Source organism: Cydia splendana, chromosome 8 (assembly GCF_910591565.1).
Source record: "Cydia splendana chromosome 8, ilCydSple1.2, whole genome shotgun sequence".
Classification (NCBI taxonomy): domain Eukaryota; kingdom Metazoa; phylum Arthropoda; class Insecta; order Lepidoptera; family Tortricidae; genus Cydia; species Cydia splendana.
Genome location: NC_085967.1, coordinates 12,888,816 through 12,916,506, shown reverse-complemented (window position 1 = coordinate 12,916,506; position 27,691 = coordinate 12,888,816). Strand labels below are relative to the sequence as shown.

Sequence of the window (27,691 nt, the reverse complement as noted above, 5' to 3'; positions counted from 1 at the left end):
CCTCTAAATTGAAAAAATGCCCCAGAACGAAATTGCTGGCCTTACAAATTGGTATTCTTGCGTCCGCACTTCATTTTATCGGTAATATCGGTCATTATCGGCGGTTGAATTCGGCGAGCCAAATTGGTATTTGCGTCCGCACCTCCTGATTCGATCGGACAATTGAATCAGATTGGCGAAAAATTTACTAATCTGGATACGCCTTAACACTCATGGAACCCGATTTTTGTATATTCATTTTGTTTAATATGACCTTGCGACCACGCTGATTGCATTACGTGAGCACCAATCAACGTGAGCAGGTCAAGTTCAAATCAGAATCAGCTTCATCACGAGAAGAGTTGAGTGTTTTCGCGATTATCTACAGGCGTAATGAAACAAACGTCCGAAACCTCAATGTAAAGACATGTTTTGGACCTATTGGTAAATAACTCCGTTTCGTCAAACGTAGATAAATAGGGTACTTTTACGGATACCGGATACTAGACCGCTAGATTCAAATAAAACTCGTACTCACCTTGACAAGCAGTCGATACAAAACTTAAAAGCGTTAGCAAAGTGCCCGACAAATCAAAGAAGTGCTCGTTCGGCCCATGAAATGAAACTGCTATTTTCACGGTATATTTTTTCCCTTTGACAAGACAGTATTATTAACTCTCCATTCTCTTGCATTGTTGCCCAATTGTATTTACTGTGCAGTCCTTTTGCGAGCGATTGAAAAAGGTTCTCGTCGTCTTATTGAGAGACCCCGTTATCCGTTTAGGGTTGTTGTAGCGGGAAATATTGTGCGATTTTATCTATTTTTATCCCCGACGAAGCGGATATGATTTAAGGGACTCAAGCAATAAGGACTAGTGTGTAGTCCCCACGCAGAAGTGGGTAAGGGAATCGTATAGGCGAACGACATCACATCGGATGTGGATCCGCATGAACGCCGCTCCGGTGATTATGGTCTAAGAGCTAGCCACGGCAATAGGTATGCAATTTATAAAGCTACGAAATCCCTCTAGTTAGTATGCCATACTATCATTATTAATTAATCCGGGCGCCTGGCAGCTGTCTAGCGGTGGGTGTGGGAGTGGATGGGCAACAAAGTGGTTGTAAAATCAATTGAAGGTGTGCAATTTATAGAGCTCTGTGTTTGGTGTGATATAATAGCTAATTATGTATTTAATTCAAATATAACAATGCCAGGCGTTTTATTTGGGGGAAAAGTAGTGCCAGGCGATGAAAATACACAATCACTTGTGCGCCTGCAGGAAGATCACGAGCAAATTGCACTCGCCTCACAATCTATGCGTAAAGCAATTGTGAGTACTTCCTGCAGGCGCAAATTGTACAAGTCTCCTTTAGGCCCCATTCGCACGACAGCTTAAAAAGCGTTGCGTTAAAACCCGACGTTGGCGCTTTTTTACCGTTTCTAATATTTGTGTTCATATGAACGCTTAAAAATCACTTGTGAGTCGTACTGCCACGTACGCATCTCAGCAAAGCCATACTTAATTTGCTATTACGACGTATTATTTGAATAAAGCTTGAATATTTCAGGAATTAGTAAGCATAAGTTGACATTTTTAAGGTGAACCTAATAATAATTTTGACGATTGAGACCAAAAATTGACACTTGACAGCCAACTGACAGCAGCGCCGGCGCTTTTTTAACGCTTGTGAGAACAGATACACGGAGTTCCGTATGATCAATTCAATTAACGGCCAACGCTCAACGCCGAAAATCGAACAGTGCTCGATAAAAAAGCGCCGCGCTTAAAAACCGCCTTCGTGTGAATACATACATGGTCATCCATTTGTGTCATTCAAACGCTTTTTTAACGCGCGTCGAAAAAGCTGCCGTGCGAACGGGGCCTTAGTCGCTCCTATAGGCATGCGAGAAATGTGCAATTGTGCACGTACTTCGGTCTCCTGATAATACGTAGAACGGAAAACTTCTCTTAGGATGCTAACTAAGATGGTAACATCCGTTAACCGACTTTCCTACAAAAAGTGTTCGGCGACCGCATGAGAAATAACTGTAATAAGCGCGCTACGGTGTTACTACGAACGAACTCATCAAAATACTACTGAGTGTACATAACTATACACTACACTACCGCATTTAACACACTAAACTAACATCTTGTTAAGAGGAAAGGGGACGGCCGTTTTCCATACAAACGTAGTTTCCATTTTTCTCTCTGGATATTGATATTATGGAAAATATTTTTACATAATTTGATGTATATTCAATTTATCGACCGATATCGATAGTTTATCAACCATCGCAACCAAAAGTATCGCCATCTACTCGAGACTAGGCCAAAGGTATGGTGCCATCTTTTCGAGCGCGAGCGATGGCGCCATACCATTGTCCGTCTCGAGTAGATGGCGATACTTTTTGATATTTAACACATCAGTGAAAGAATAAGGATCAAAGTCAAATGGCGTTCTAAAAATTTTAATCATTAGTGTCGAAAGATGGCAGTAAATGTACTGACTACATAATTTACTTTGACAATCCGCCTCTATATCAAATTCTCTTTGACCATAGCTATGCCCCTACGTTTAAATAACTTTTTTAGATATTTGATTATTGTAAAAATTAAGAGCGAAAAACAGATTTCATACAATTTGTTTAATGCTCCTAACTCTTATTGTAATTAAAAATTCGAAAAAAAATCAAACGTAGGGGCATAGCTGTGGTTGATAAACAACAAATTGTGTTGAAAAGTTGAAAATGACGACTATGTTTGTATGAAAAGGTGATTTCGCGCGGGTCCTCCACTTTCGTTGACCGAAGCGTAGCGAAGGTCTACGTTTTGACTCGAGCAATTTGCTTTCGTATGTCCGGATGTTCTCCTCTACAGGTCGCAATTCTTAACTGATTCTCATGAAATTTTGTGACCAGATTCTATGACTAAATAAAATTTTTTTGTCAATCCGGTTTTTGGAAATTTTTAAAAATGGCGGAGTCGTGATACCTGTCGCCTAAACAAATAGTCGTATCGATATCATAAGAGTTTTTTTCTTTTTGAGACATGTTTACAGAGTTAATAGCAAAAAATGCAGAAAAAAATTATCGCTGGTTTAGGCGGTATTCAGATATTTAGTTTTGTATTTCCGGATGTTCTCCTCTACAGGTCGCAATTCTTAACCGATTCTCATGAAATTTTGTGACCACATTCTATGACTAAATAATTTTTTTTTGTCAATCCGGTTTTTGGAATTTTTTTAAAATGGCGGAGTCGTGATACCTGTCGCCTAAACAAATAGTCGTATCGATATCATAAGAGTTTTTTTCTTTTTGAGACATGTTTACAGAGTTAATAGCAAAAAATGCAGAAAAAAATTATCGCTGGTTTAGGCGGTATTTAGATATTTAGTTTTGTATTTCCGGATGTTCTCCTCTACAGGTCGCAATTCTTAACCGATTCTCATGAAATTTTGTGACCAGATTCTATGACTAAATAAATTATTTTCATCAATCCGGTTTTTGGAAATTTTTAAAAATGGCGGAGTCGTGATACCTAGGGCTTAAACAAATAATCGTATCGATATCATAAGAGTTTTTTCTTTTTGATATATGTTTATAGATTAAATGTCTAAAAATTCAGAAAATTTGTATCGCTGGTTTTGGCGGTATTTAGATATTTCGTTTTTACTTGAGAATGAGTAGCTAAATTTCGTCAGCTTTAGTAAGAACTATCATGGCGCATTTTGCAAACGTTCGCTTTTTTTGTTTGCATCGGGAGGTCCCTGGTTCCATTCCCAGTAATTGTATGCTGCTACACAACTTTTTGTATTTTTTTATACTTAAATTTCGTATCAATTGTTGTTTTTTATTTTATTTTGAAAAAATGAAAAAAATCGTATTTTTTATTTATCAAGCGCGGGCTAAGCGTATTCGTTTAATTTTTGCAAGAGATGATGGCTTTTTGCGCTTTAAAGAAAATTTGATTCTTGAATATACGGCGCCATACCTTTGGCCTCTATGCTCGTCTAGATGGCGACACCATTTTATATTTAACAATTTTTACTCATATCAGTAAAAGAACATGGGTCAAAATCATAAGGCGTTCTTTTAATCCTGTATCGAAAGATGGCAGTAAATTTACAGCACTGATTTACAGTGACTACAAAATTTAGTACGACAATAACCCTCTACTATAGGGACCGTGCCCGTTGGAGGGTCTGCCATCTTGTGGTCTGAATCGGAAACATATTATGTACATTGCCAAAGCAAGTTCTACCATCTACCGTTCTTGTAGGTACGTTTCCTTTTGTATAGTATAGGTTCTGTCTCTTGTGGCCTGAATCGGAAACATATGTGCACATGTACATTGCCAAAGCAAGTGCTACCATCAACCGTTCTCGTAGGTACGTTTTCTTGTGCATAGTAGGTTCTGCCATCTTGTGGGCTACATCGGAATCATAAACTACACATCTACGCTTCGCGCCAAAGATCTGACGGCTCCTGTGCTGCCCCCTATAGTTCATGCACGTCCCCTATACAATCTATTCTCTTTAGAATTTAGATTAGTTAGATATTTAAATTCTTACTCGACTAAAATTAAAAGCATGAAACTCCTTCTATTGCGACTCGAGGAGGAACAAAGACTGAAAAGACTGGCAAACCAAACGCGCACGAAGCTTCTCAGTTGCAGTTTACAGGCTAATTAAAAGGTAATGTTGGTTCCCTAACATAAGTAGAGTTAGACCAAGAAAAGTCTGCAGAGATTTTGACACTGGCACAAATAACATTGGCACTGCGTGTGCTGTCAAAATCTCTGCAGACTTTTCTTGGTCTAACTCTATCCATTTTTCTATACAATTAGTATGGCGACGTGGATACTTAAGTTGGGGCACCGACCGTACACTGACATCGGAATGATATTTTTATCATGTTATTTAGTAGTCATCGTGCGTCTCGCTTGCGCCAATACATGTACGGACAAGAACCAGCGAAATGCACGATAACTAAATGACATCAGTTAGACGTCATTCTGATATCAGTGTACGTTTGAATTGGCCTGTTAGCCAAAAATTGTTTCGTATGTCCATCTGTTCTACTCTACTGGTCGCATTTCTAAACCAATTCCCGAATTTTGTAGGCAGGTTCGATAGTTAAGGTTTTAATTGTCAAATTAGATTCTCTAAATTCTTCTAAACAACGAAGCCATACATTTACTCAGTTTTAAGCTCAGCTCGCGAGGTCTACAGCTCACAGAGCCACTAGTCTTAACGCATTCACTGTCAGCGCGAGCTACGCGCTACGCTCGTAGGCCTCGTAGCCGATGGCGTTTATTTTCCGCTATGTAGAGAAAAGCACCTAACGCCACCTGCGAAAAGAGAATCCACCTAGCGGGTCGCTGGCAGTGGAATGTGTTAAAAGGAAAGGGATTCCTCTCTGGATATTGACATTATGGAAAATATTTTTACACACATAATTGGATATGGATAGGTATATTAAATTAACCATGCCATAGCTACGCGTGGCTATGCTATATATATTTATTCTCAGCGGAATGGCGCCATTTTGTTTTAAACAGATCGAAATTAATAATGAAACGTCAAATTTAAGCAGCTCTAAAAGCCGTAATAGACTACCGCACCGCGACCTTGGTGCGGTCAAAATATCTCTTTCTCGCTCTAACTTATAGCTGCGTCCTTAACGCACGTACGGCGACCACCTTACGCGACCTTGGTGCGGTGCGGCGCACGTATTGATAGTGTGTAAGGTGGTCGCCGTACGTGCGTTAAAGACGCAGCTATAAGTTAGAGCAAGAAAGAGATATTTTGACCGCACCAAGGTCGCAGTGCGGTGCGGTAGTCTGTTACGGCTTTTAACCAGGCTTTTGTGGCTGTGGCTGTATGTTTACGTTATTTCTTTGCCTTGTATTAAAAAAAATACAGGTTATGTTACCAGTCACGAAAAGACCCCATAAATTGGACTCGCAGTAAATAGTTGAACGAAAGTACTTATTGAATTACATATTAAAAGCAAAACAATATTTTGTCAATAGGTAACTTATGTGAAATATAATTATTCATAAATTCTTGCAGATATTTCGGTTTTTATTATGTTTATTTTTTTTTTAACTTTTACTATAAAAAAACATTTATTTACATACAATATATATACAGTGGTACTACTAAACGAATTGTGTATTTTAATTCATTGTCTCAAAATTGTATTCAATAATATGGGGAGTTTTGTTTTTCTTCCTTGCAACATTAGTCGTTTGGTTTGGCATTGGCAAATTGCTCGCACGATCGTGTCCGCTGAATAATGCCGGCTCGGCTATTTACCTTTTATTATTCCATGCTAATTTTAAAGAAAAATGCGGAATAATATATTGACATAATAGTGTACAAAGCAAGGACTGTTTGCGCAAGTGACAATCTTAGTGAAGTTAATTTATTCGAACATGAAAGTGTGTGACTCGTCATCAAAAATGAATTGTCGGATTTTATGGTTTCTATCTGTACTTTCATTAATAAGAAATGCAACAGGACTCGGCGAAATAATTTACGCAATCAACGCTGGCGGACCTGCGCACACAGACATATACGGCATTCATTATGAGAAAGATCCTTTGCACGGCAGAGTTGGCACCGCTTCCGACTACGGAAAACAGCTGGTAATGATCGGCAGAGCCAACCCGAAGGACGAGATCTTGTACCAGACGGAGCGCTACCACCACAGCACCTTCGGCTACGACATCCCAGCCAACAAAGACGGGGATTACGTGCTGGTACTCAAGTTTAGCGAAGTATACTTCAACGCTCCCAATATGAAAGTATTCGACGTTGTCCTCAACGGAGACCACACCATAGTAGCCGATTTAGACATTTTCGACAAAGTGGGTCGTGGTGTGGCGCATGACGAGTATATTCCATACTCTATTAAAAATGGTAAACTGTATTACAATGAGGAAGAATCTGATATTAGAGGAGGAAAAATAAAGGTAGAGTTTATCAAAGGTTACCGAGACAACCCCAAAATCAATGCTTTATATGTGATGAGGGGTACTATAGATGAAGTTCCTAAATTATCACCATTAGTGTGGCCAGACAATGAGGCAGAGGAGCCTAGAGAGGAAGTAGAAGAGAAAAATACCCAGTCACGCAGGGCAAGTGGTCCTAAGCAGCCCGACCCCTACTCCATGGATGAGAGCTCCGTGCTTATACCTGTGTTCATCACCATAGGAGCCTTCGTGCCCCTCTTATTCTGTCTCTGCAAACTGTAGTCTCTTGTGTTTCATGTTGTTCTGTGTGACTAGGATCTTGTGCACCATTATTAATTTTCATACATTGTGTATGCTGTATGTTCTTAACTTATTGCCAATTATTATTTTACATAATTTTATGTGCATGAAACTATGAATTCACAAGGAATTAATCCAAATGCCTCAAATAGTACAAAAAATTGAAAAAAAAAAACTAAGGCCCGTCCTATTCAAAGCATAATATATTGAAATAAACATGATTAGGGCACAATGGAGCAGGATGACTTTATACTTTAAAAGTGCATAGAAATTATGTAAATAAATAATATTCAGTTACATTTTGTTTCCATTCCACACAAGGCTATCCTAAACCGCTGATTAAAGCTATGCTATGTAAATGTGTCATTTACTCATTTCCAATACAAGAAAGACTTACCATTTTTGCCATAAACATGTTAATCTTTACTGACAACCAGAAATGGATCCCATAAATGTTATTAGTTATAATAATTACTAACTTTCACATTGCCAGTGCAAGGGATGGCAATTAATAAAAGCACATGTGTCCAAAATAACAATATGCTTGGCTAGAATGACTAGCATACAGTTTTCCTCATACTCATACAGCCCAGCCAGCCCTAAAATATAAAACAATGCAATTCTTACTAAAGGAAAATATGTATTAACTAAAAACCCATAGAAGGAATTTTTAACAAAATTTTATTCTTGCAGTCTTTGTCACATATGTAAGTATATAAGCTATATTAGCATGTAGTCCAGTAGCTTATGTTGAATGATTCTGATTTCTTCGGTTTTCTCTCTTCAGTTTCAACCTTTGGGATAATTTAACTAATTTCAGCAACCTGTGAAAGAATAAAATGTAGTTAGATAAGTAGTTTAATGGTCACTACATACGTAATAGGTACATTTTGAGTACCTATTACGAAATAACTAGGCTAGCTCTCAATAATATTTCGGTGCTAGTGACATCAATGTTATTTCCATGGATTTATAAAAAAAAAACATATTTTGGTTGACACTCATTAAAAATATTTTTTATAATAACTACCATATCTGATAGGAGATAGGTTTTGATAAGTAATATTTTATCAGGCATAATAATCGCGGATTTTCTTATTGGATTTCTGCTGCTAGCCAATTAGTAGGTACTTATGTACAGTCTTCTTCCTCGCGTTATCCCGGCATTTTGCCACGGCTCATGGGAGACTGGGGTCTGCTTGACAACTAATCCCAAGAATTGACGTAGGCACTAGTTTTTACGGAAGCGACTGCCATCTGACCTTCGAACCCAGAGGGGAATCTAGGTCTTATTGGGATTAGACGGGTTTCCTCACGATGTTTTCCTTCACTGAAAAGCAACTGGTAAGTAAATATCAAATGATATTTCGTACATAAGTTTCGAAAAACTCATGATTGGTACGAGCCGAGGTTTGAACCCGCGACCTTTGGAAAGTCGCACGCTCTTACCGCTAGCTAGGCCACCAGCGCTTAGGTACTTATATACAGTCAGCAAAATTATTAGTTTAGCACCCCTACATACATATTTGAATGCGGAATTCCGCTAAACCACAATGCCTATTTCGTCAGAAATGGATGTGGTTGGGCATGGTGTTGGATCTCCAGTATTCACAGAGAAGCGGGAGTTATTTTGATGACATTACGCTGAAGTAGATGACCTGCGCCACCCGCTCCCGGCAGGTCCAAATACCATGTCCAACAACATACTAAAAGTTGGTAACGGTTACTGGCTCTGAACTATGTTCCCACTAGGAGTGGCACTTTCTAGAGGTAATCGACATTATTACCGACAGCAACAAATGTTAAGACAGGCGTGGCTCACTCCGCGATTTCGTCGCGTCGCAACAAGTACATCCGTCCCACACCAATTTTGGTGCCTAGCCATAAGCCGCGCGTGGCGCTTGCGCCACCTAGCGGTCATATCTGTCCTAATCGTAACAGACGCGTTTTGTTGGAGAGTGAGTCTTCTGTACCTAGTAATATTATTTATTCTGTGGTTAAGACTAGTGCTTGGGTATGCTTGTATGTATTGTAAGTACACACGTACATTGCAATTACGTTGATAACAGTAATTGCTAGCCGAACACTAAACTGTTAATGAAATAGACACTAGGTAACCATTTTTATCGCGTGAAATGTGCCCAATTATCTGCCATCTGAGCTACCAAGACCTCACCTAAGTACAGCAAATATTTCCACCTTAAGGGCCTTTAGGGTAGTCCCATTTTAATCGGTAGTACAAATTTTGATAGAAAAACTTCCGCGTGACTCTGACATTAAAACGTGTCACTCACGTTTCTTAATTCGAAAATTGCTCGACATGTTTCGCTCCGTAACGGGAGCTTCATCGCGATCGACCGACGCACACCAGACCAACGAACGGTGGTACGAATTCAGTCCCTATTTCAGATTATTTTGCTTGATTGAAAAATTTAATGTAGTGTTAATACTTATATTTCATACAAATCGCGCGATTTCTATGATAACTACTTGTTAATCTCCCTCTACACGCTCATGATTCCAAATCGTGGACCTGTACGTCTACCATCAGTTTTGACATTGACATATACGCTCACGTCTACATAACTTACTTTCTATGCATCTCGCTCGTACTCGCATATTAGTGCAAGCGAGATATACAGAAAGTAAATTACGTAGACGTGAGCGTTATGTCAATGTCAAAACTGGTGGTAGACGTACTGAGGGCCTATAGCCATAGCCATAATCCCAATCGTTTGCGCCGTAGCGAACGAAAACGGTAATGTGTTGCTCGGCTCTTCCATGTACCATATCCAGTGCGACAGAGAGACATTATTAAGCGTTTCGTTCGCTACGAGGCAAACGATTGGCATCTTGGCTAGGCCCCCTGAGAATACACGGACACCACGAAATTATGGGTGATTTTCGGAATTACCCGAATACACCTTTCCTAATCCAAATCCAGATATTACTATGTGTTATGTCCCATCCCATTAAAAGTAACCTAATAAGATCCCTAGTATTAGGTAGAGTCCGACTAATCTAACTTTGCACCGACTTTGAATAGGTACAACAAAGTGTGGAGTGCCATAACATAATTTTGTCATTGCAAATCCTGTGCAGAGTTATCTTGATCCGACTCTATGTGTACTCAGTGTACTTTACCAAATCAAAAGTCTCTGCCATTTTCAAATGGTCAACACATCATAATATAGGTACCTACATAGGTACACAATTACGCATAGATATACGAAACAAATGTAAGTCAGATAATATGTAATTACTTACGCATTTCCGGTGCCTTGCAATTTGAGTTCGCAATCACCTTTGAGGTTAAGAATAAGACCTTTTTTACATTCCGTGCTATTCGAGGCAGTCTGTGTTACGGTGATGTTTTTGTCATTAGGAATCGGCGGGGACGATGCCGTTGCGAAGCCTTCCGTATTTTTTTCTGTTGACGAAAACGTGTCTTGCTGGGTCGCCGCGGTAGGTGCCGGTGTGGTCTCGGCACTCAACCACGTATCATTTTTTATCGCCACAGTCGACAGATCGAATACAGTGGTAGTTGAATCATTTTCAGCATCAGTGGTTGCATTTAACGGTCTCGGTGTAGTCGAACCGTTTTGCGGTTTTATCGTCATCTCTGAGTAATCGTAGGCATAGTCGTAATCCTGAAATAAAGATAGGCATTCGTTAAAGATTGAGGATATACTGCGCAAAGAATAGCATAATTAGGGTTTCTGCTCGAGAAATCTCGAGAAATTTGCCCTTCGTCGAGACGGGAAAAAAATTCTCAATGCCTCGAGAAGTCGAGAAATAAATCTCTTGTGATAAGTAACAAGAAAACACGCGTATAAAGACGTGATTCACGCGTGATATGTCTATACTTACTATAGTGTATTTCTTTAAGCAGTTAAATAAATGTAGTTAAATAAACTTAAAACATTTATGAATCAACCAACTAAATAAAAAAACTGCCTTGATCCGTCCCCTATCGATCTGGCTTCAACATATTTTCATGTTTTGAAACTTTAAAACTACTACTCTCAAATGTCTAAATAATTCGTCTCGTTTTAGGTTCATTAATATAATTCGTTTTTTTAGCATTAGAAAAAAAGTCAACAATCTTGACGAGTCTTTTTATTGAAAAACGCTTTAAAGCCTTAGTAACTGTTACTTATGAAAGCAAAACAACATAAATGATCGTATATGACATTGTTACATATTTGTCGTGACTTATTTATCAAAAGTGTTTTTCATTAAAAAGACACGTCAAGATCGCTTATCTTCTTTCTAATGCTAACAAAAACGAATTATAGGGCCTTATAATAACAAATATTGCATAACTAAATTACTATTGATAAATAAAATCATCCCGATATATTCCTATTAGCAAAATAGCACAATATTAGCAGCTTCATTGTTACGTTGAATAGGTACCTAAGTATTTATATTACTTAGAAAAACTTGATGATAAAATACCTTATTGTGGTTTGTTAACATTTTGTGAAATAAGTCCCTAAAGAAATATACTATAGCATATCACATCGCTGGCGCGCACGCATGCACCTTTAGTTTATTTTCTTGTTGAATTTCGATTATTAAGTGCAATTTATGGTTACTAAAAACTTTCCATTTGTTTGATTATTGATCTCACCTACGATTCTTATGAGTCTGATTTGTAGTAAAGCCAAAAATTAAAAATAACGTGTTTTTTGAAACTCTTAAAGATTCTCGAGATACTCGAGAAACTCGAGAAATTCTGTTCGAGAATTCCCGTGCCTCGAGAAATAAAAAAGGCCGAGAAACCAGAAACCCTAAGCATAATCCGCTGCGGATTAAGGTCCAGTGATTACGATGTGTTTGAAAAGTAAAACCGAGAGATTTTAAAGAAAGTTTTTTCCTAATTTTGGATATGTTTTATAAAAGGGAAATATCTTTTAATAAAACTTTTAACATTGGAACATTATGACATAACATATAGTGGAGGAGGAGAAAGGAATACATAATAAAGTACGTCAAGGGGAAAATTTTGAGATAATTTCTTTCTCACCACACCGCTCTCTTTATTCTTCAAAAACTGATGAGAAAGTTGCATTTTATCCGCAAGAGTGGAAAATTAAGTTTATATAGATTTGATTTCGCGGTGGTATGGTGAACAATGTTGCGATTCACTCGATAGCACAATTTATTGAAACCTCCTGCCTTGAAATCCTCGCAACGCTCAAGCTCAGGACTCTATTTTTTGTACCACTCGTTACGCTAGCGCTTCAATTTTGGAGTCTTCCTCGGGTATCAATATTAGCACGAGGGGTTAAACAAAAACTTTCCTGCCCCCTTGTAAAACAAATAAACTCTACCTTCTCGTATACTTATTCGAAAAAGTACCGTTTACACTGATATCAAAATGGCATCTAACTGATGTCATTCTGAACCCCTAGTGTAAATTTCATTCGATACCGTGACGGACGTACGCGTTTGCGTCTCATTTTGTATGAAATTTTGAACAGCGCGCAGAGCGGGACTTTTCTGAAACTCACAATCCCCTACAAAATGAGACTTAACGCAAAGGCATACGTCACGTCACGCTATTGTATGAAATTTACATACACTAGGCTAGGCTACATGTTATATCCCCGAAACTGTTCACAAGCGCGTTGGAAGATGTGTTTAAGACGCTGGACTGGAAAGGTAAGGGCATCAACATAAACGGCGACTACATCTCACACCTACGATTTGCAGATGACATAGTCTTAATGGCGGAGTCGCTGGAGGAGCTGAACCGGTTACTGGACGACCTAGCTTCAGCCTCACGACGCATCGGTCTTGGCATGAATTTGGATAAAACCAAAATCATGATCAATGGCCACATTGATCCAATACCGATAGTCGTACATGGTCACCTCCTCGAAATCGTTTCCGAATACACTTACCTTGGGCAGATTCTGCAGTTAGGTAGAAACAATTTCGAGAAGGAGGCCACGAGGAGGATCCAGCTCGGCTGGGCAGCGTTCGCGAAACATCGCCGAGTGTTCTCGTCATCCATACCGCAATGCTTGAAAACAAAAGTTTTCAATCAGTGCGTCCTACCCGTCATGACCTACGGAGCCGAGACATGGACACTCACGGTAGGGTTGGTCCACCAGTTCAAAGTCGCTCAGTGAGCTATGGAGAGAGCTATGCTCGGGGTTTCTCTGGAGGATAGGATTCGTAACGAATACATCCGACAGAGAACCAAAGTTACCGACATAGCTCAAAGAATTAGCAAGCTGAAGTGGCAGTGGGCTGGAATATCTCAAGAAGAACCGACAACCGCTGGGGTAAACGTGTTCTTGAGTGGAGACCGCGACTCGGCAAACGTAGTGTAGGACGCCCTCCGACCAGGTAAGATGACGATCTGCGAAAGACTGCAGGCAGATGCTGGATGCGGCAAGCTGAAGACAGGGCGCTTTGGCGCTCTTTAGGGGAGGGCTATGTCCAGCAGTGGACTAATATAGCCTGATGATGATGATGATGATGATGAGGCTAGGGGCACAGTTATCGTACCTTTCGCTCGTACTTGTCCGTACATATTATGTATTGGCGCGGGCGAGACGCACGCACGTTCGAATAGGCCTGCGAATTGTTCGAATTACGAAAATGGTTTAATTTTTTCATTATTGCGCTTCATGAGCAAAAAGATTAGGTCCTTAGATAATTGAGACTGTTCCTACTTAATAAAATTGTAGCACTGTAGTTCACTTGAATAAAGGGAGTTAAGGGGCCCACTGATTAACAGTCTGCCGGACGGTATATTGCCTGTCAGTTAGAACAACATTTTGACAGTTCCGAACGACTGACAGGCCAATACCGTCCGGCGGACTGTTAATCAGTAGGCCCCTTTACGGAAATGACATCATCAGTCAAGTATAACTTTAAAATTTTAACCGACTTATAAAAAAATAGGGCGTTATCAATTCGACCGTATTTTATAGGGTCCGTAGTCAACTCTGTCACTCAACCTCAACCGATTACAACGCGTCAAAAAATTTCGAATGTGAACTCAAATGTATTTATACCTACTTGCTAGTTTGTTAGTGCACGACACCTTGCACTTTGTGACTATGCGCTGAAACTTGGCACAGTTGATTCTTAGGTGGTCATGAGCAGATACAGACCGGGAGACCTCGAGAGCCACGTCTCATTTAGTGGGGGGGAGGGGGGAAGTTCGACGCCGCCGCGCTTCACTTGGAGCAACATTTCTCTAAAACTGTACCTATTAGGGCATGTGATATATCATTTTCGGATAAATTAAGGATGAGGAATTTTTTTTTAACCAAAACAATGCACTTTCTAACAAAAAAAAACATAAAGTAGAAAAGACAAAAAAACGTATCCTAGATTTTTTCATAATTACCAATTTTTTTTAAAGTGTAATAGGAATCTGAAAACAAAAAATATAGTTGTAAAGCTACACTTATTACGTTTAAGAAAATATATAGTTTATTATACAAAACTGTTGTTACATGGGAGATAAAAAATAATATTAAGCGTGGGCCAGAGTGATCTCAATACAAAATATTATTAATGTGGGAAAGTTACTTATAATTTGTTCTACAATCGTTTATTTTTTTAGTTTTTCGTAAATAACTCGTAAACGGTAGCCCACAGCAAAAAAATATTTTTTACGTAAATAATCTGTTTCAGATTTCTTATAAAATAAGTGCTACTTTTTTTCGCTAAGATCAATATTAAAAAAAATATTGAAGGGAGAAAATAAATACTAAGGTCCCCTTTTTTTGTCATTCGTAAATAACTCGTAAAGGATGGCCAATAGCAAAAAATTTTTTAGTACATAAATAATTTACATAAAATTTGCTACAAAAAAAGTCGTTCAAACTTTTTCGCTAGGATCAATATTAAAAACGATATTAAAGAGAGAAAATAAATTCTAAGGTCCCCTTTTTAAATATTGATCCTAGCGAAAAAGTTTGAATAACCTTTTTTGTAGGAAATTTTATGCTTATTATTCATGTACTAAAAAATTTTTTGCTATTGGCCATCGTTTACGAGTTATTTACGAATGACTAAAAAAGGGGACCTAGGTATTCATTTTCTCCCTTATATATTTTTTTTATATTGATGGTAGCGAAAAATCTGATCTGAAACAGATTATTTACGTAAAAGATAATTTTTTGCTGTGGGCTACCGTTTACGAGTTATTTACGAAAAACAAGAAAAATAAACGATTGTCGAACAAATTATAAGTAACTTTCCCACATTCATAATATTTTGTATTGAGATCACTCTGACCCACGCTTAATATTATTTTGTATCTCCCATTTCTCAACAGTTTTGTATATTAAACTATATATTTTCTTAAACGTAATAAGTGTAGCTTTACGACTGTGTGTTTTGTTTTCAGATTCCTGCTACACTTTAAAAAAAATTGGTAATTACGAAAAAATCAAAAATACGTTTTTTAGTCCTTTCTACTTTATGCTTTTTTTTTTGTTAGAAAGTGCATTGTTTTTGTTCCAAAACTAGATTCCTCGTCCTTAATTTATCCGAAAATGATATATTACATGCCCTAATATGTATAGTTTTAGAGAAATGTTGCTCCAAGTGAAGCGCGGCGGCGTCGAACTTCCCCCCTCCCCCCCACTAAATGAGAGGTGGCTCTCGACGGCTCCCGGTCTGTATCTGCTCAAGACCAGCTAAGAATCAACTGTGCTAAGTTTCAGCGCATAGTCTCAAAGTGCAAGGTCCCCATACAACGGTGTGCAGTAACAATTACCAGCTACTTAAACCTTTTCAAAATAGAAACTGTTTAAAATTCTTAACAGAGTTAAGCTTCGTCACGTTCTGTATAAGTAGGTATAGTAAATTGTGTAGTGTAGCTGGTAGGTAGTGTAGGTACCTATCTACTTGCAATCTAATTTTCTAAAGTGCCGCATGTTTCGGGGAACACATCATTTCATGTCAGTAAACCGCCTACAGCCGCTTTGTAATAAACTCTAGAGCACTAAAATAAAACATGACAAAATATACCTAGTAGCCTACTACCTAGTATTACCTAGTAGTAAATATACAGTATATAGATACCTATTAGCTAATAAAGCAAGGCTAGGAATAAAATGTTTATATTTTAAATATAAAGATCTCTTACCACATATTCTTCCTTGCCGCCTTTCATCAAAGCAATGATTTGGATGTCCTTTAAATCTACTTGCACGTTCAAGTTTCCAGTCTGACGCTGGTCAAACGAAGCTGAGTCTACGTAAGTCGATAAAATGGAAAATAACAACAAAATAGATTTTGCGCACATTTTGTAAGCTTGTAAAGTGGTGTCTGGTGAAGTGGCCCCGAGTCCCGCGAGCAGGCGACTGGCTGAGCTAAGCCTGCCCTGCGCGCCTCTGGACACCAAGTTATTTCCAACAACATAACAGTTCTTTCAAGTAATCGTGGGAAGGTCGATAGCCTCCGCTAGTGCACTGCGTCCTCAGATTGCGTAAGGACCGTGGATAATCTGCCCAATGAACCGTTGAAACTAACAGAAGTTTTATGGAATCGGCAACACTCGTTGGACGAAGGAATAAGTTCACTTTAAAACGTTATATTTTAAATTTTTGTTTAAAAAATAAAGGAGTACTTTACACACCACTTTGCTTCTTAATTTCTAAATCTCCTTTGTGTCATTATCATTATTATTAGGCCTACCATACATCGGTCCTCCAGAGTCCAGATATAGTTCAGATTCAAGTTCAAAAAGTACCTAATTTATTATAGAAATACTTGGCAAATCAACTTATATCATTTATTTACTAGGTTAGTTAGATAGGATTGTTTTAGACATAAAAATATAACGCAATATAATTGACCGAGCGTTAGCGAAGGTTTCAGTTCAGCTTGTGCGGATGTTCTCTCTACAGGTCGCAAATTCTCAACCGATTCTTTGAAATTTTGTGAGAAGGTTCGATATTTTTTTTGTCGCCTTAGATTTTTTTATATACATATAATTATTTCATAATAGATAGGTACCTTAATTGGGTAATTAATAATAATATTTTCCTAGTCTGGAATGTATGTTCCCGAGGGAGAATATACAGAGTAGGTATCAGTACCGTCTTTACCATAAGGGCACACGGGGCCCGTGCCCAGGGGCCCCGAAGGACAGACAGTAACAGTATATTTGATTACCCATAATAAATGGAAGATCATAGTAGAAAAATGTTCGTTTAATTGGCTTTCTTTACTTTCCAAAAGGGCCCCAAAATCTTATGTGCCCAGGGGCCCAGCAAGTTTAAGACAGCCCTCTAGAGTATCTACTATAGATAATATATAATAGCCCAAGATAGGAACTCGTTAGGTACAGGTACTCGTCGTACCTATAGCTAGGATAAGCACTAAACCGGGCTGTTATCCCGATGGGTGTGGGTGGTCAAACCTGTTAGGAACACAAGATGGCATTTAATTGGCTGGCTAGTAATTATCAATTATGTATTATGTCATTAAGTGTACACGTATGCACATTCAATTCATCCACATAACTCGATTTCCACCTTGTTGCCTATTTCGTCACAATTCAGCGCTTTATTTTACTTGACTCTTAAAAGTACACAACTGGAAGAGATCGCTTTTTAGCGATAAGACTGATACTGATACTACTGATCGGTCAGAGTCAAAAGTGACATTTCTTCAACCAAAAACGTCACTTTTAATACTGATAGATCGGTATCGTATCGGTGTGACATCTTAAAAGCATTGTTTGAATTGAGCCGTAGCTTACCTAAAACAGAATTTCCGCTAGATTGCAGATTTCCTGATGGCTTTATAACGTTTGTACCTATGCAATTTCTCGGATGGTGTAGCAAACAGGATTGCAATATACGCTTCGCAGGCGTTTCAAACGTTTTATTTATAGAAGGTAATAATCGTTGTACCTATGCTTCTAACGTCGTAACGTCGTGTATCTAACGTGTTTTTAATACTGTGTTTAACATGAATTATTATGAGTCATTATATGAATTTAATATAGTACAATATAAAATAAATCAATGTACAGATAAAAATATAACACAGATAGGTAGGTAGGTACCTACTTTACTCAAGCATGCGCGAAAATATTGTCTAATGCAGCGGTCGGCAATGCGGCCCGCGAATCTCTCACTTGCGGCCCGCGAGCCTCCCTGGCTATTTTGTATGTAATATTGACAAATGACAATGTCTGATAAAGTCATAAATATTAACAAAGTGCGGCCCGCGTCCACTTCGTTAACTGCTATGTGGCCCTTGGCTGCTAAAAGGTTGCCGGCCGCCAGTCTAATGTATTAACAATGGCTACGAAGCATCACGTTCTAGTCAATCCAAGGGACGCAGCCATGCGGTAGACTGAGATAGCAATATCACTTGCTCCCTCTAATGCATAAATGCGTCCCTTGGATTGGCCGGCGTTGGCCATTCGTGTAGAGGAGCCATAAGACGCAGACAACTACCTACAGTCTACATTCACCAGCACCTTCAGAGCAGGGCGCCACTCTACTACGTCAGGCCAAGAAATATCTTTAACTTTTAGTAGTGTTACAATGATATATATATATACTTAGCGCAATTCTTAGAGAAATGCACTATACCATACCTACATACCTCGGCGTGATAAGGGATTGGGGCGTTTTCAGAAATAAATATCGAAAACCCGATTCTCACAGATCCCGGTGTTTTTGGGTTCTTTCAACTCAGAGTCACTAGCACATTCAATCCTGATGATAAAATAAAATGTCCCAAAAATTTGTATGAAAATTGTACATTCCACTACGTCACGCACATACAAGTGATTTTTTTTCATACTAAAACGTGACGTAATGGAATGGACATTTTGTGACATCTTTTTTTAATGGTGGGATGGAGAATGCTGTCGATTCTGAGTAGAATGAGCCCAAGAACTTCCAGATGTGAAAGAATCAGGTTTTCAATATTTATTTCTGATAACGCCCATGGTATAATAATATACTCCGCCTGGTACTCTATTCCGAGATTCGCGTATGACCTAACTGACACGGGCCTACGTCATCATGCTGTTTACAGGTTCTCAAACTTTAAAATGTGGGAGAATTTTAACCGACGGTGAAAATTATTTTAACGGCATTAATTTTAAGTTATTCATGTAGAAACATAGTAAAGTAAAACAAATCTAAGGTATTAAATTAAACTTTATTTATCTATACAAGACAAACGTTTGAAAAACTAATTCACAGTTACACATTAATTACCAAGCTTACGACGTGAAAAGTTTGGAAAACACTGCGACTGCTGACACTGAGCGAGAAGGAAATAACAATTAACACGCGTTCGACAAGGACGACGGTCAGGGCATGAAGTTATCTAGATCCGAATTGTCAAATGTGACAGCGCTATCCTGTGTTGCCAGTAATGTAAACAGAATTACCCGAACGTCTGAAATTTCTTTCGTGAATCGGAAGATATTGCTAACGAATAATTAAAAATTACGTGTTATTGTAAAATTTAAGATAAAATTAATATAAATGAAAATTATAAAATTATAAAGAACTTATTAACTATAGGTATAATGTACCCATGTAACATGTTATGTTGAAATGAAGTGGCAATGTTATTGTGACGTAGGCCCGTGTCACTCTGGGAATAGAAGACCATGTTTTATTAGACCATGATAACGCCCATTGACGACCTCGCATCCCGGATAGAGATCATCGCTACGCTGGTACGTTGTGTATAAATATAGTTTGTCAAAGGACTGTGTAATTTCAATCATAGACAGAGAGAATCATATTATCAATACTATCATTGTCTTACACTAGTACTAGCACTCAAAAGAAAAGGATGAGTATAGTTTTCCTGGTTCTTACTGACTGACAAATTGGTTTGACCAACTATATATCGTCTTCATCTCTCTATAGGTACCTATTCAAATGTAAGTACCTACTCATGTGGCAAACCCACTTTGTCAGTAGAAAAAGGCACGAAATTCTCATTTTCTATGGGAGGACAGAGGACAACTCCTTCGTGCCTAAATTTTTAAATTTTGCCGTCTATTTCTACTGGTGTAAATGGCTTTCTAAACTATAGCTACTTTTCCAGAAATTCCTTTGATTCCTTGACGACGTGGGCTACGGCCTTGCGGACCGAGTGGCCTCGCGCCCCAATAGTTTATGCATAATTTGACCACTCGCGAAATGTAAGTAGGTATAGCCGGTCAAACTTTGTCAGTAGAAAAAGGCGCGAAATTCAAATTTTCTATGGGACGATAACCCTTACCGCCTACTCTTTTTAAATTTACCGCTTTTTTCTACTGACGCCCATTTTCCCCATAAAATGTTGGTCTTGCGCAGCCACCGCATTTCAAAATATTGTTAGGTACAGCTTGGCAAAAAAGAGTAGAAATTAAAAAGTGGCAACACTGTAGTGTCGTTCCTTTCAAACCAATATATACTATTATAGTGGTAACACACTATCGCACCGCACCAAGGTCATTGTGCGACGCAACGATAAGTAAGAGCGAGAAAGAGATATAATGACCTTGGTGTGGTGCGATAGTGTGTTACGGCCTTTATATAAGAAAACGGGACGACACTACAGTGTTGCCACTTTTTAATTTCTACTCTTTTTTGCCAAGCTGTAGAATGGACACTAGAGTCGGACCAAAAAAAGTCTGCAGCGGATTTAATAGCCCACGCAGTGCAAGTGTTATTTATACGTGATAAACTCATAGAAGTTTGAAGTTTAAAATAACACTTGCGCTGCGTGGGCTATCAAATCCGCTGCAGACTTTTCTTAGTCCGACTCTAGTTGAGATTGACCCCATTTTTTTCCTAGTCAAATCAACTTAAGCTGGCAACCATGTAGAGTAAAAATATTTTTTTATACTGGTAGCATTAATCGTCACGTCAAATGTGTGATTACATTACATACTCTGTGGGTTGTCCAGCAAATCAGTCAGAAGTAGAAAATTGTTTTCGTCTTCGTTACAATTTTATTGTTTACGTCTACCTGAGAGCTATTAAATCACCTATGAAGAACCCTGTTATTACACCTAATGCTTCTGCTACCACGTCTGACATATGTGAATCAGTAAAATGATTAAGTTTTGGAAGAGCGCAGGTAAACAGTGAAGTGAAACTAGTCACGTAAAGTTTATATTGGTGTTGTAATAACTGTGCTTTATCATGGCTATTGTTTCAGCAAAAGGAAAAACTGGTTGTCCGGTACGGCCACCTGAAACGAGCGCAATCGACAGTTCCGGTAGCAAAACTTATTTAGACACGCATATAGACAGTGAACTGAAAGGTAGGTAAACATATTTTTTTCTCATTACTAGTATGCAATGCGTTTTCTTTTCTTACACATGTAAATAGTCAAATTATCGGAACACACGGTTTTGCGATCCTTTGTCCTGAACTAACACAACCACAGTTTAAATACATGCATTGAATTCTAAAAAAAGTGTATCTTGTAACAAAGATATCCTAATGCAAAGTTTTTTATTACAGAAAACTCTCGGATATTCCTAAAAAAATCGAAATTGAATTTAAGTGTACATGATATACTTGTAGATAAGAAAGCTATAAAATACTTTATTCAATTTATGGAAACTATTGGCCAGCATGTGCTTGTCAAGTGCTGGTTGGAATTGGACAACTTTAAGGTCCTTGTTTTGCAAAATGGTTCAAATGGTGAAATCGACAATCATTGGAAACTAAGCAGAACAAAAAGTTTTGACCTGCAGTGCAACTCGCACAGCAGGCCGCTCCCCACGCATGCGTCACAAAGATTCAGCTGGACTGAAGACAGTGCTAATGCATATAAACAAAATATGCAGGAATGTTCCACAAGTTCTCTTGGGAACTTGGCAGAACACTCTGTACTAGAAAATGTATCTAATTATAAATGTAAACATTATAACCCAACCGAAGAAGCCATCAATTTATTTAAAAAATATGTAGCTCTAGAAGCGCCACATCAACTAGACTTACCGGATAGTTTAAGAAAAACTGTTATAACAAATATTTGCAATCCTGAGGGGCACATAAAAGAAGATTGCTTTAAGCCAGTTGAAGATGAATTGTTCAATCAAATTGAACAGAGATATTTTAAGGACTTTCAGAACAGTCCACTGTACATTAAGGCACAAATAGATTTATTGACTAGCGGCTCTCTAGGACTGGAAGACATTTTGTATAATGAAGCCATATTATTTTACTTTATGGAGTACTTGGAGCAGGAATCATGCAGTATTTTACTAGAATTTCTTATGGCTGTAATGCATTTCAGGGACAATTTAATTAATGCCAACACTACCAGCCCGGAGCAAGCTCAAACAGATGCAATTGTTCTCTACGACAAGTATTTTTCACTCCAAGCGACAAGCCCTATTGGCTTCTCCTCAAATATTAGATCTACAATTGAAAGTGACATTTGCAGAGAAGGAGGACCTCTTCCAACATGCTTTGATATACCTTATCAAATTGTATTCAATACCCTAACCCGCTATGTAAAAGCATTTTTAGAATCTGAATTATATTATAAGTATCTCTCTGAAATGATTCACTCTGTAGATAATATGTGGTCTGCTAATCATAAGTCACATTCAGATTGCAGCAGTGAATTTAGTATAAGCACTCAAAATACTCTACTTGCAATGGGTGATCCCATCTTCCGCAAAAAGAAACGTAACCATTCCGTGCCTGACATGACAATAGACTCTAACCAGCTTTACAATGCAGACTCATTATGGCAGCGAAAGAGGTATGACGGTTTGATCCTTGGCAGAGTGAATAGTTTGGGACGATTCGAATCAAAATTTGAACCCGATCCAGACAAAAAAGATAAATCGGTTTTTAAGAAAATGGTCAGTCGATTTGCGCCAATTAATACGTCTAAAGTCGATGAAGAAATGGCCTGGCAAATTGCTCATATGATTGTAAAAGACGTGACCGACCTGACAATGGCCCCACCAGAAAATGAACGTGATGATGTATGAACATGTGATAGTTATTGTTTAAAAGTATATTTTGTAAATGATTATGTATAGAATACGTATAAAATAAAAATTAACACATATAATTTCGAGGTATAACTTCTCTCTTTTTAAGGATAAGCGAGTACCTAATCTACGGAATGTCAAAATATCAACATTACGTCATCCTTTCAATAAGTAGCTACTTCCAACTTCCAATTTGTTATCTCGCTATTCAGCTGAGCACGAAACGTCACACAAAGGAATTTTGACACTTATTTAATTTATAATAAATTGTATCGAAGTCTAGTCAAATCAAAGGTCCCACTTTGTCCCTTACCATAAAGACGAGATGCGCTTATATCTTTATACGAATAACCTGTCAAAGCATCCTTATGGCGAGCGACAAAGTGGGACTTTTTGCTTGGAAATGTAAATGTACTTAGAGTCAGACCAAGAATAGTCTGCAGCAGACTTGATAGCCCACGCAGTAGAAGTGTTATTTTAAACGTCAAAGATTCAAAGATTTATTTGTTCAACATAGGTAGGTTACAAGATGTTAAATAAATGTTTCAGTATCACTATGTCGTGCCTATTGGCATACAAATTCAATAAAAATACACACTCTAATCGTAATATCACAGATAAACAATAATAGTCAAAACAGGGTTATCACATGCAGTAAATCTTAATAGGTAATTAGAAGAAAATAAAATCTTAATATTATGTGATAATAGTGGTCAGGATCAATAATTTACAAGTCAGTCAAAAATTCTATTATAGAGTAGTATGCTTTCTCGGTAAGGAAAGCTTTTAGGTTTCTTTTAAAAAAATTATCCTTGTCCTTACCCTTACATGCTGTTATATTCTCCGGTAACTTATTATATATTTTGTGAGCCATTCCAAGTATGCTTTTTTGTAAAAATGCCGTTTTACTTGGTACTTTTTGCAAAGACTTTAGTTTGTTTTGCAGGCGAACACTTTTAAACTTACTAAATAGGTTGTGGTTTGTATTTACAAAATTGGTCATTTCGTATATATACAAACATGGCAATGTAAGTATTTTAAGCCTTTTAAATAATGGTTTACATGGCTCACTTTCTTGGACCCCGCAAATCGTTCGTATGCATTTCTTCTGAGCCTTAAATACAAATTCTTTATTGCTGGAGTTTCCCCAAAAAAGGATACCATATCTTAAATTAGATGTGACATAAGCATGATAGGCGGTTAAAAGTGTCGATTCGTTTGCGATTTTTTTCAAATTGTATAAGGCGTATGAATATTTACTTAATTTATTACATATATTGTCAGTTTGTGTTTTCCAAGTCAACTTATTATCTATACTTAATCCTAGAAATTTTGTTACGTCCGTTTCATTCACTTTATGTCCCCTATAAACTATGTTTAAACTAGTGGATTTGGTTCTTTGCTTAAATGTCATAATATTGGTCTTGTCCAGGTTTATTCTAAGATTATTGTTATCAAGCCATTCTATAATAGTTTCTAAGGTATTATTAATGTCAGTTTCATACGATTCTACATTATGTCCAGAAAAAATAATGGTGCTATCATCTGCAAAGAGAACCATCGGGTGTACCGTGGTTTTAGGCATATCATTAATGTAAATTAAAAACAATAGTGGGCCCAACACACTTCCCTGGGGTACCCCATAACAAATGTTCCTAAAGTTAGATGAGTAGGTTTCCTCTTTTTTCGTACTGGGAGATATTCTTTTAATTTGTGTAATTTGTTTCCTGTCCCTCAAGTAGGAACGGATTAGACTGAAAACATTACCGCGAATTCCATAAGCATGTAGTTTGTCTAAGAGAATATTATGGTCAACAAAGTCAAACGCTTTTGACATGTCCATATATAAAGCGCATTTAGGGATTTTTTTGTCCATGTTATTGATTACCTTTTGTACTAAATCAAAAATTGCCAAATTTATCGATTTTTCCTTTCGAAACCCTTTTTGTTCGTTTGCAAATAAGTTTTTTTTTTCAAAGTAATTATAAAGACTGTTGTATATAACTTTCTCTATGATTTTGGCAAAGACAGAGATTAACGCAATAGGCCTGTAGTTCTTCATGTCATATTTATCCTCCTTTTTATAAAGAGGTTTCACAATGGATACCTTTAGTTTGCTAGGAAACTCACCATGCTCAATACATAAATTTACTATATGGCTGAGTATAGGAGAGATAATGTCAGATGTTTGTTTTATTATTTTCGTATGTATACCATCGTATCCAGTGCTATTAGTATTTTTTAAAGAATTTATTATTAGCTTTATGTCATCAGGATTAGTCGGTTTCATAAATAGGGAGTTAGCATAGTATGTCATTATTTTCTTATAGTTATTTTTGTTGCTAGAACTTCTATGAAATTATGACGTTAAATGACACTTGCACTGCGGGGGCTATCAAATCCGCTGCAGACTTTTTTGGTCCGACTCTACCTACTAAACTACATTACTACACGAAAACTAAACTTCACGAAAATAATCCTTAAAAAACCGTTTTTTAATCTAAAAAAGCCTAGCCATCAGGTTTTTCGTGTCGAATACGCGCATGTAACACCCCCGGGAGATGGAGGTGTCCATAGGCTACGGTGATCGCTTTCCATCAGGCGGGCCGTATGCATGCTTGTTTACCACGAACGTTAGTATAAAAAAATGGGTTATTCCCACTAGTTACCACCAAGTTGTTACCAGTGGTAATGGTAACTACTAGGATTTTTTTTCCCAGTAGTTACCAGTGGTAAAAGGTGGGAACAGTAGTTACCACTGGTAACATCTTAGTGGTAACAAGTGGGAATAACCCAAAAAAAATATGTACAGCGCATGTTATCGCGGGGTCTTTTATCGCGTTAGCTCCCCAGCAGCCCGCCGTTTCTTCTGCGAAAGGGGCGAAACCAGAGGGCCGAGCCAAGATATTTTTGACTTTTTGACGCGTGGAAAATAAATAGGTAGGCATTTGATCTGCTACAATGCTACAAAATAACAACTCCTAAAAGTACGTTGTTGTATAAAAATGTATTAAATCCGGTATACATTATCAAAAAACAAACATTTCTCAAAAAAATACACAATTTAATCTTATTTAAACATTAGGCTCTACAGACGTCACCGATACTATACTTCGTTTTTTCAGCATTAGAAAATACGCTTTTTAAAAATTAGTATCTATTAGTTACTTATAAAAGCAAAATAATGTACATTACATATTTATTAGGGATGTAACGACTAGTCGGGAAAGACGACTATCCGGCCACATTTGTAGTCGGCGATTAGTCGGCGACTAGTCGGCAAAAATGGCCGATTAGTCGGCACTTTATTAGTGAAAGAAAAACAGAAAAAAAAGAAATCAACTGTCAATATTTACCATATTTTTTGTTTATTTTACTAAAATACCTATTCAGGGTGCATACGAAAACTTTTGTTCATATAATTGACCGTTTAATCGTTATCGTATGTTGGTGGGCTGGTGTTTTCCTCTACAGGTCGATCTCAACTGATTCTCGCGTTCATGTGCAAGTTCGATAGTAATGTTTTTTTATTATTATTCAGTTTTTTTTTTAATGGTGGAGCCATGAGGAACTATTAATGTTATTGCAAAAATTTAGAGACTTAGTCAGGGCAAGTTGCACGTAAAGACGCTGACCACAGGGGATAGGTTCTTAACTGGCGACAACGTACGAGAAATAGAGCCTTGGAAATACCTTCTACAAGCTGTACTGACGGTCTGCTCAGGATCGCAAAATAAAAGAACTAAAGACAGAAATTGAACGAGGATTCTTGTGAAGGTCTTTGAACGTGTAGAGAACACCTTTTAGCCAAGCTAAATTATGATGAATAGCGCAACCCTTGAGCAAAACTATTGTTTTTCACCTGAACTTATACGAAACTAATGATCTGGCCGACTAGCCGACTAGTCGGCCGACTAATCGGCCATTCGAGCGCCGATTAGTCGGCTAGTCGGCCAAATCAATAGTCGGTACATCACTAATATTTATATGATTTACAATTGTTACATATTTGCCGTAATTTTCAAGTGTTTTCCAATAAAAAGACACGTCAAGATCAAGATCGCTTAGGTGCCTTCTTCCTTTATATTGCTAGAAAAAAACAAGTATAATTGAATGCCTTTTTTGATACATTACCGGCTGCTGAGATGCAACAAATTCAATTGTCCATAACAAAAGAGAGAAAAAGAGTATCAAAAATCCCATCCGATATCGGTGAGGTTTGTAGAGCCAATCCAATAGTAGTACTTATTATTACTTAAAAAAATAACAAATTTACTATGTCTCATATACTCGAAAACATAGTAATAACATGGCAAGAAGTGCTCACTCGAATACAGTCGTGCGTACACAATGTACGTAAAGCCTCTTGTATACCTACGTAGGTACGTCTATTTCAGCGGACAATTGTCCGTGTTAGACGACGAGGATTTAGTTTTCTTGGGTGTAAGTAGCT

The 27,691-nt window shown here is 37.8% G+C and overlaps 3 protein-coding genes across 3 annotated transcripts; 2 read left to right on the top strand and 1 right to left on the bottom strand.

Moving 5' to 3' along the window:
• The first annotated feature begins 6,245 nt into the window (after positions 1-6,245).
• Positions 6,246-7,559, top strand: LOC134792881 (malectin-A). Its single transcript, XM_063764318.1, has one exon. The coding sequence runs from the start codon at positions 6,423-6,425 to the stop codon at positions 7,242-7,244; it is 822 nt and encodes a 273-aa protein (XP_063620388.1). The 5' UTR covers positions 6,246-6,422; the 3' UTR covers positions 7,245-7,559.
• A 392-nt stretch (positions 7,560-7,951) lies between these two features.
• LOC134793167 (uncharacterized) lies at positions 7,952-16,835 on the bottom strand. The gene is made up of 3 exons (XM_063764753.1): positions 16,390-16,835; positions 10,530-10,912; positions 7,952-8,086 (listed from the first exon to the last, which is right to left on the bottom strand). The coding sequence occupies exons 1-3, from the start codon at positions 16,546-16,548 to the stop codon at positions 8,008-8,010; spliced, it is 621 nt and encodes a 206-aa protein (XP_063620823.1). The 5' UTR covers positions 16,549-16,835; the 3' UTR covers positions 7,952-8,007.
• A 4,320-nt stretch (positions 16,836-21,155) lies between these two features.
• LOC134792880 (A-kinase anchor protein 10, mitochondrial) lies at positions 21,156-23,318 on the top strand. Its single transcript, XM_063764317.1, has 3 exons — positions 21,156-21,356; positions 21,438-21,542; positions 21,746-23,318. Exons 1-3 carry the CDS (start codon positions 21,332-21,334, stop codon positions 23,233-23,235), a joined length of 1,620 nt encoding a protein of 539 aa, XP_063620387.1. The 5' UTR covers positions 21,156-21,331; the 3' UTR covers positions 23,236-23,318.
• The last annotated feature ends 4,373 nt before the right edge of the window (positions 23,319-27,691 follow it).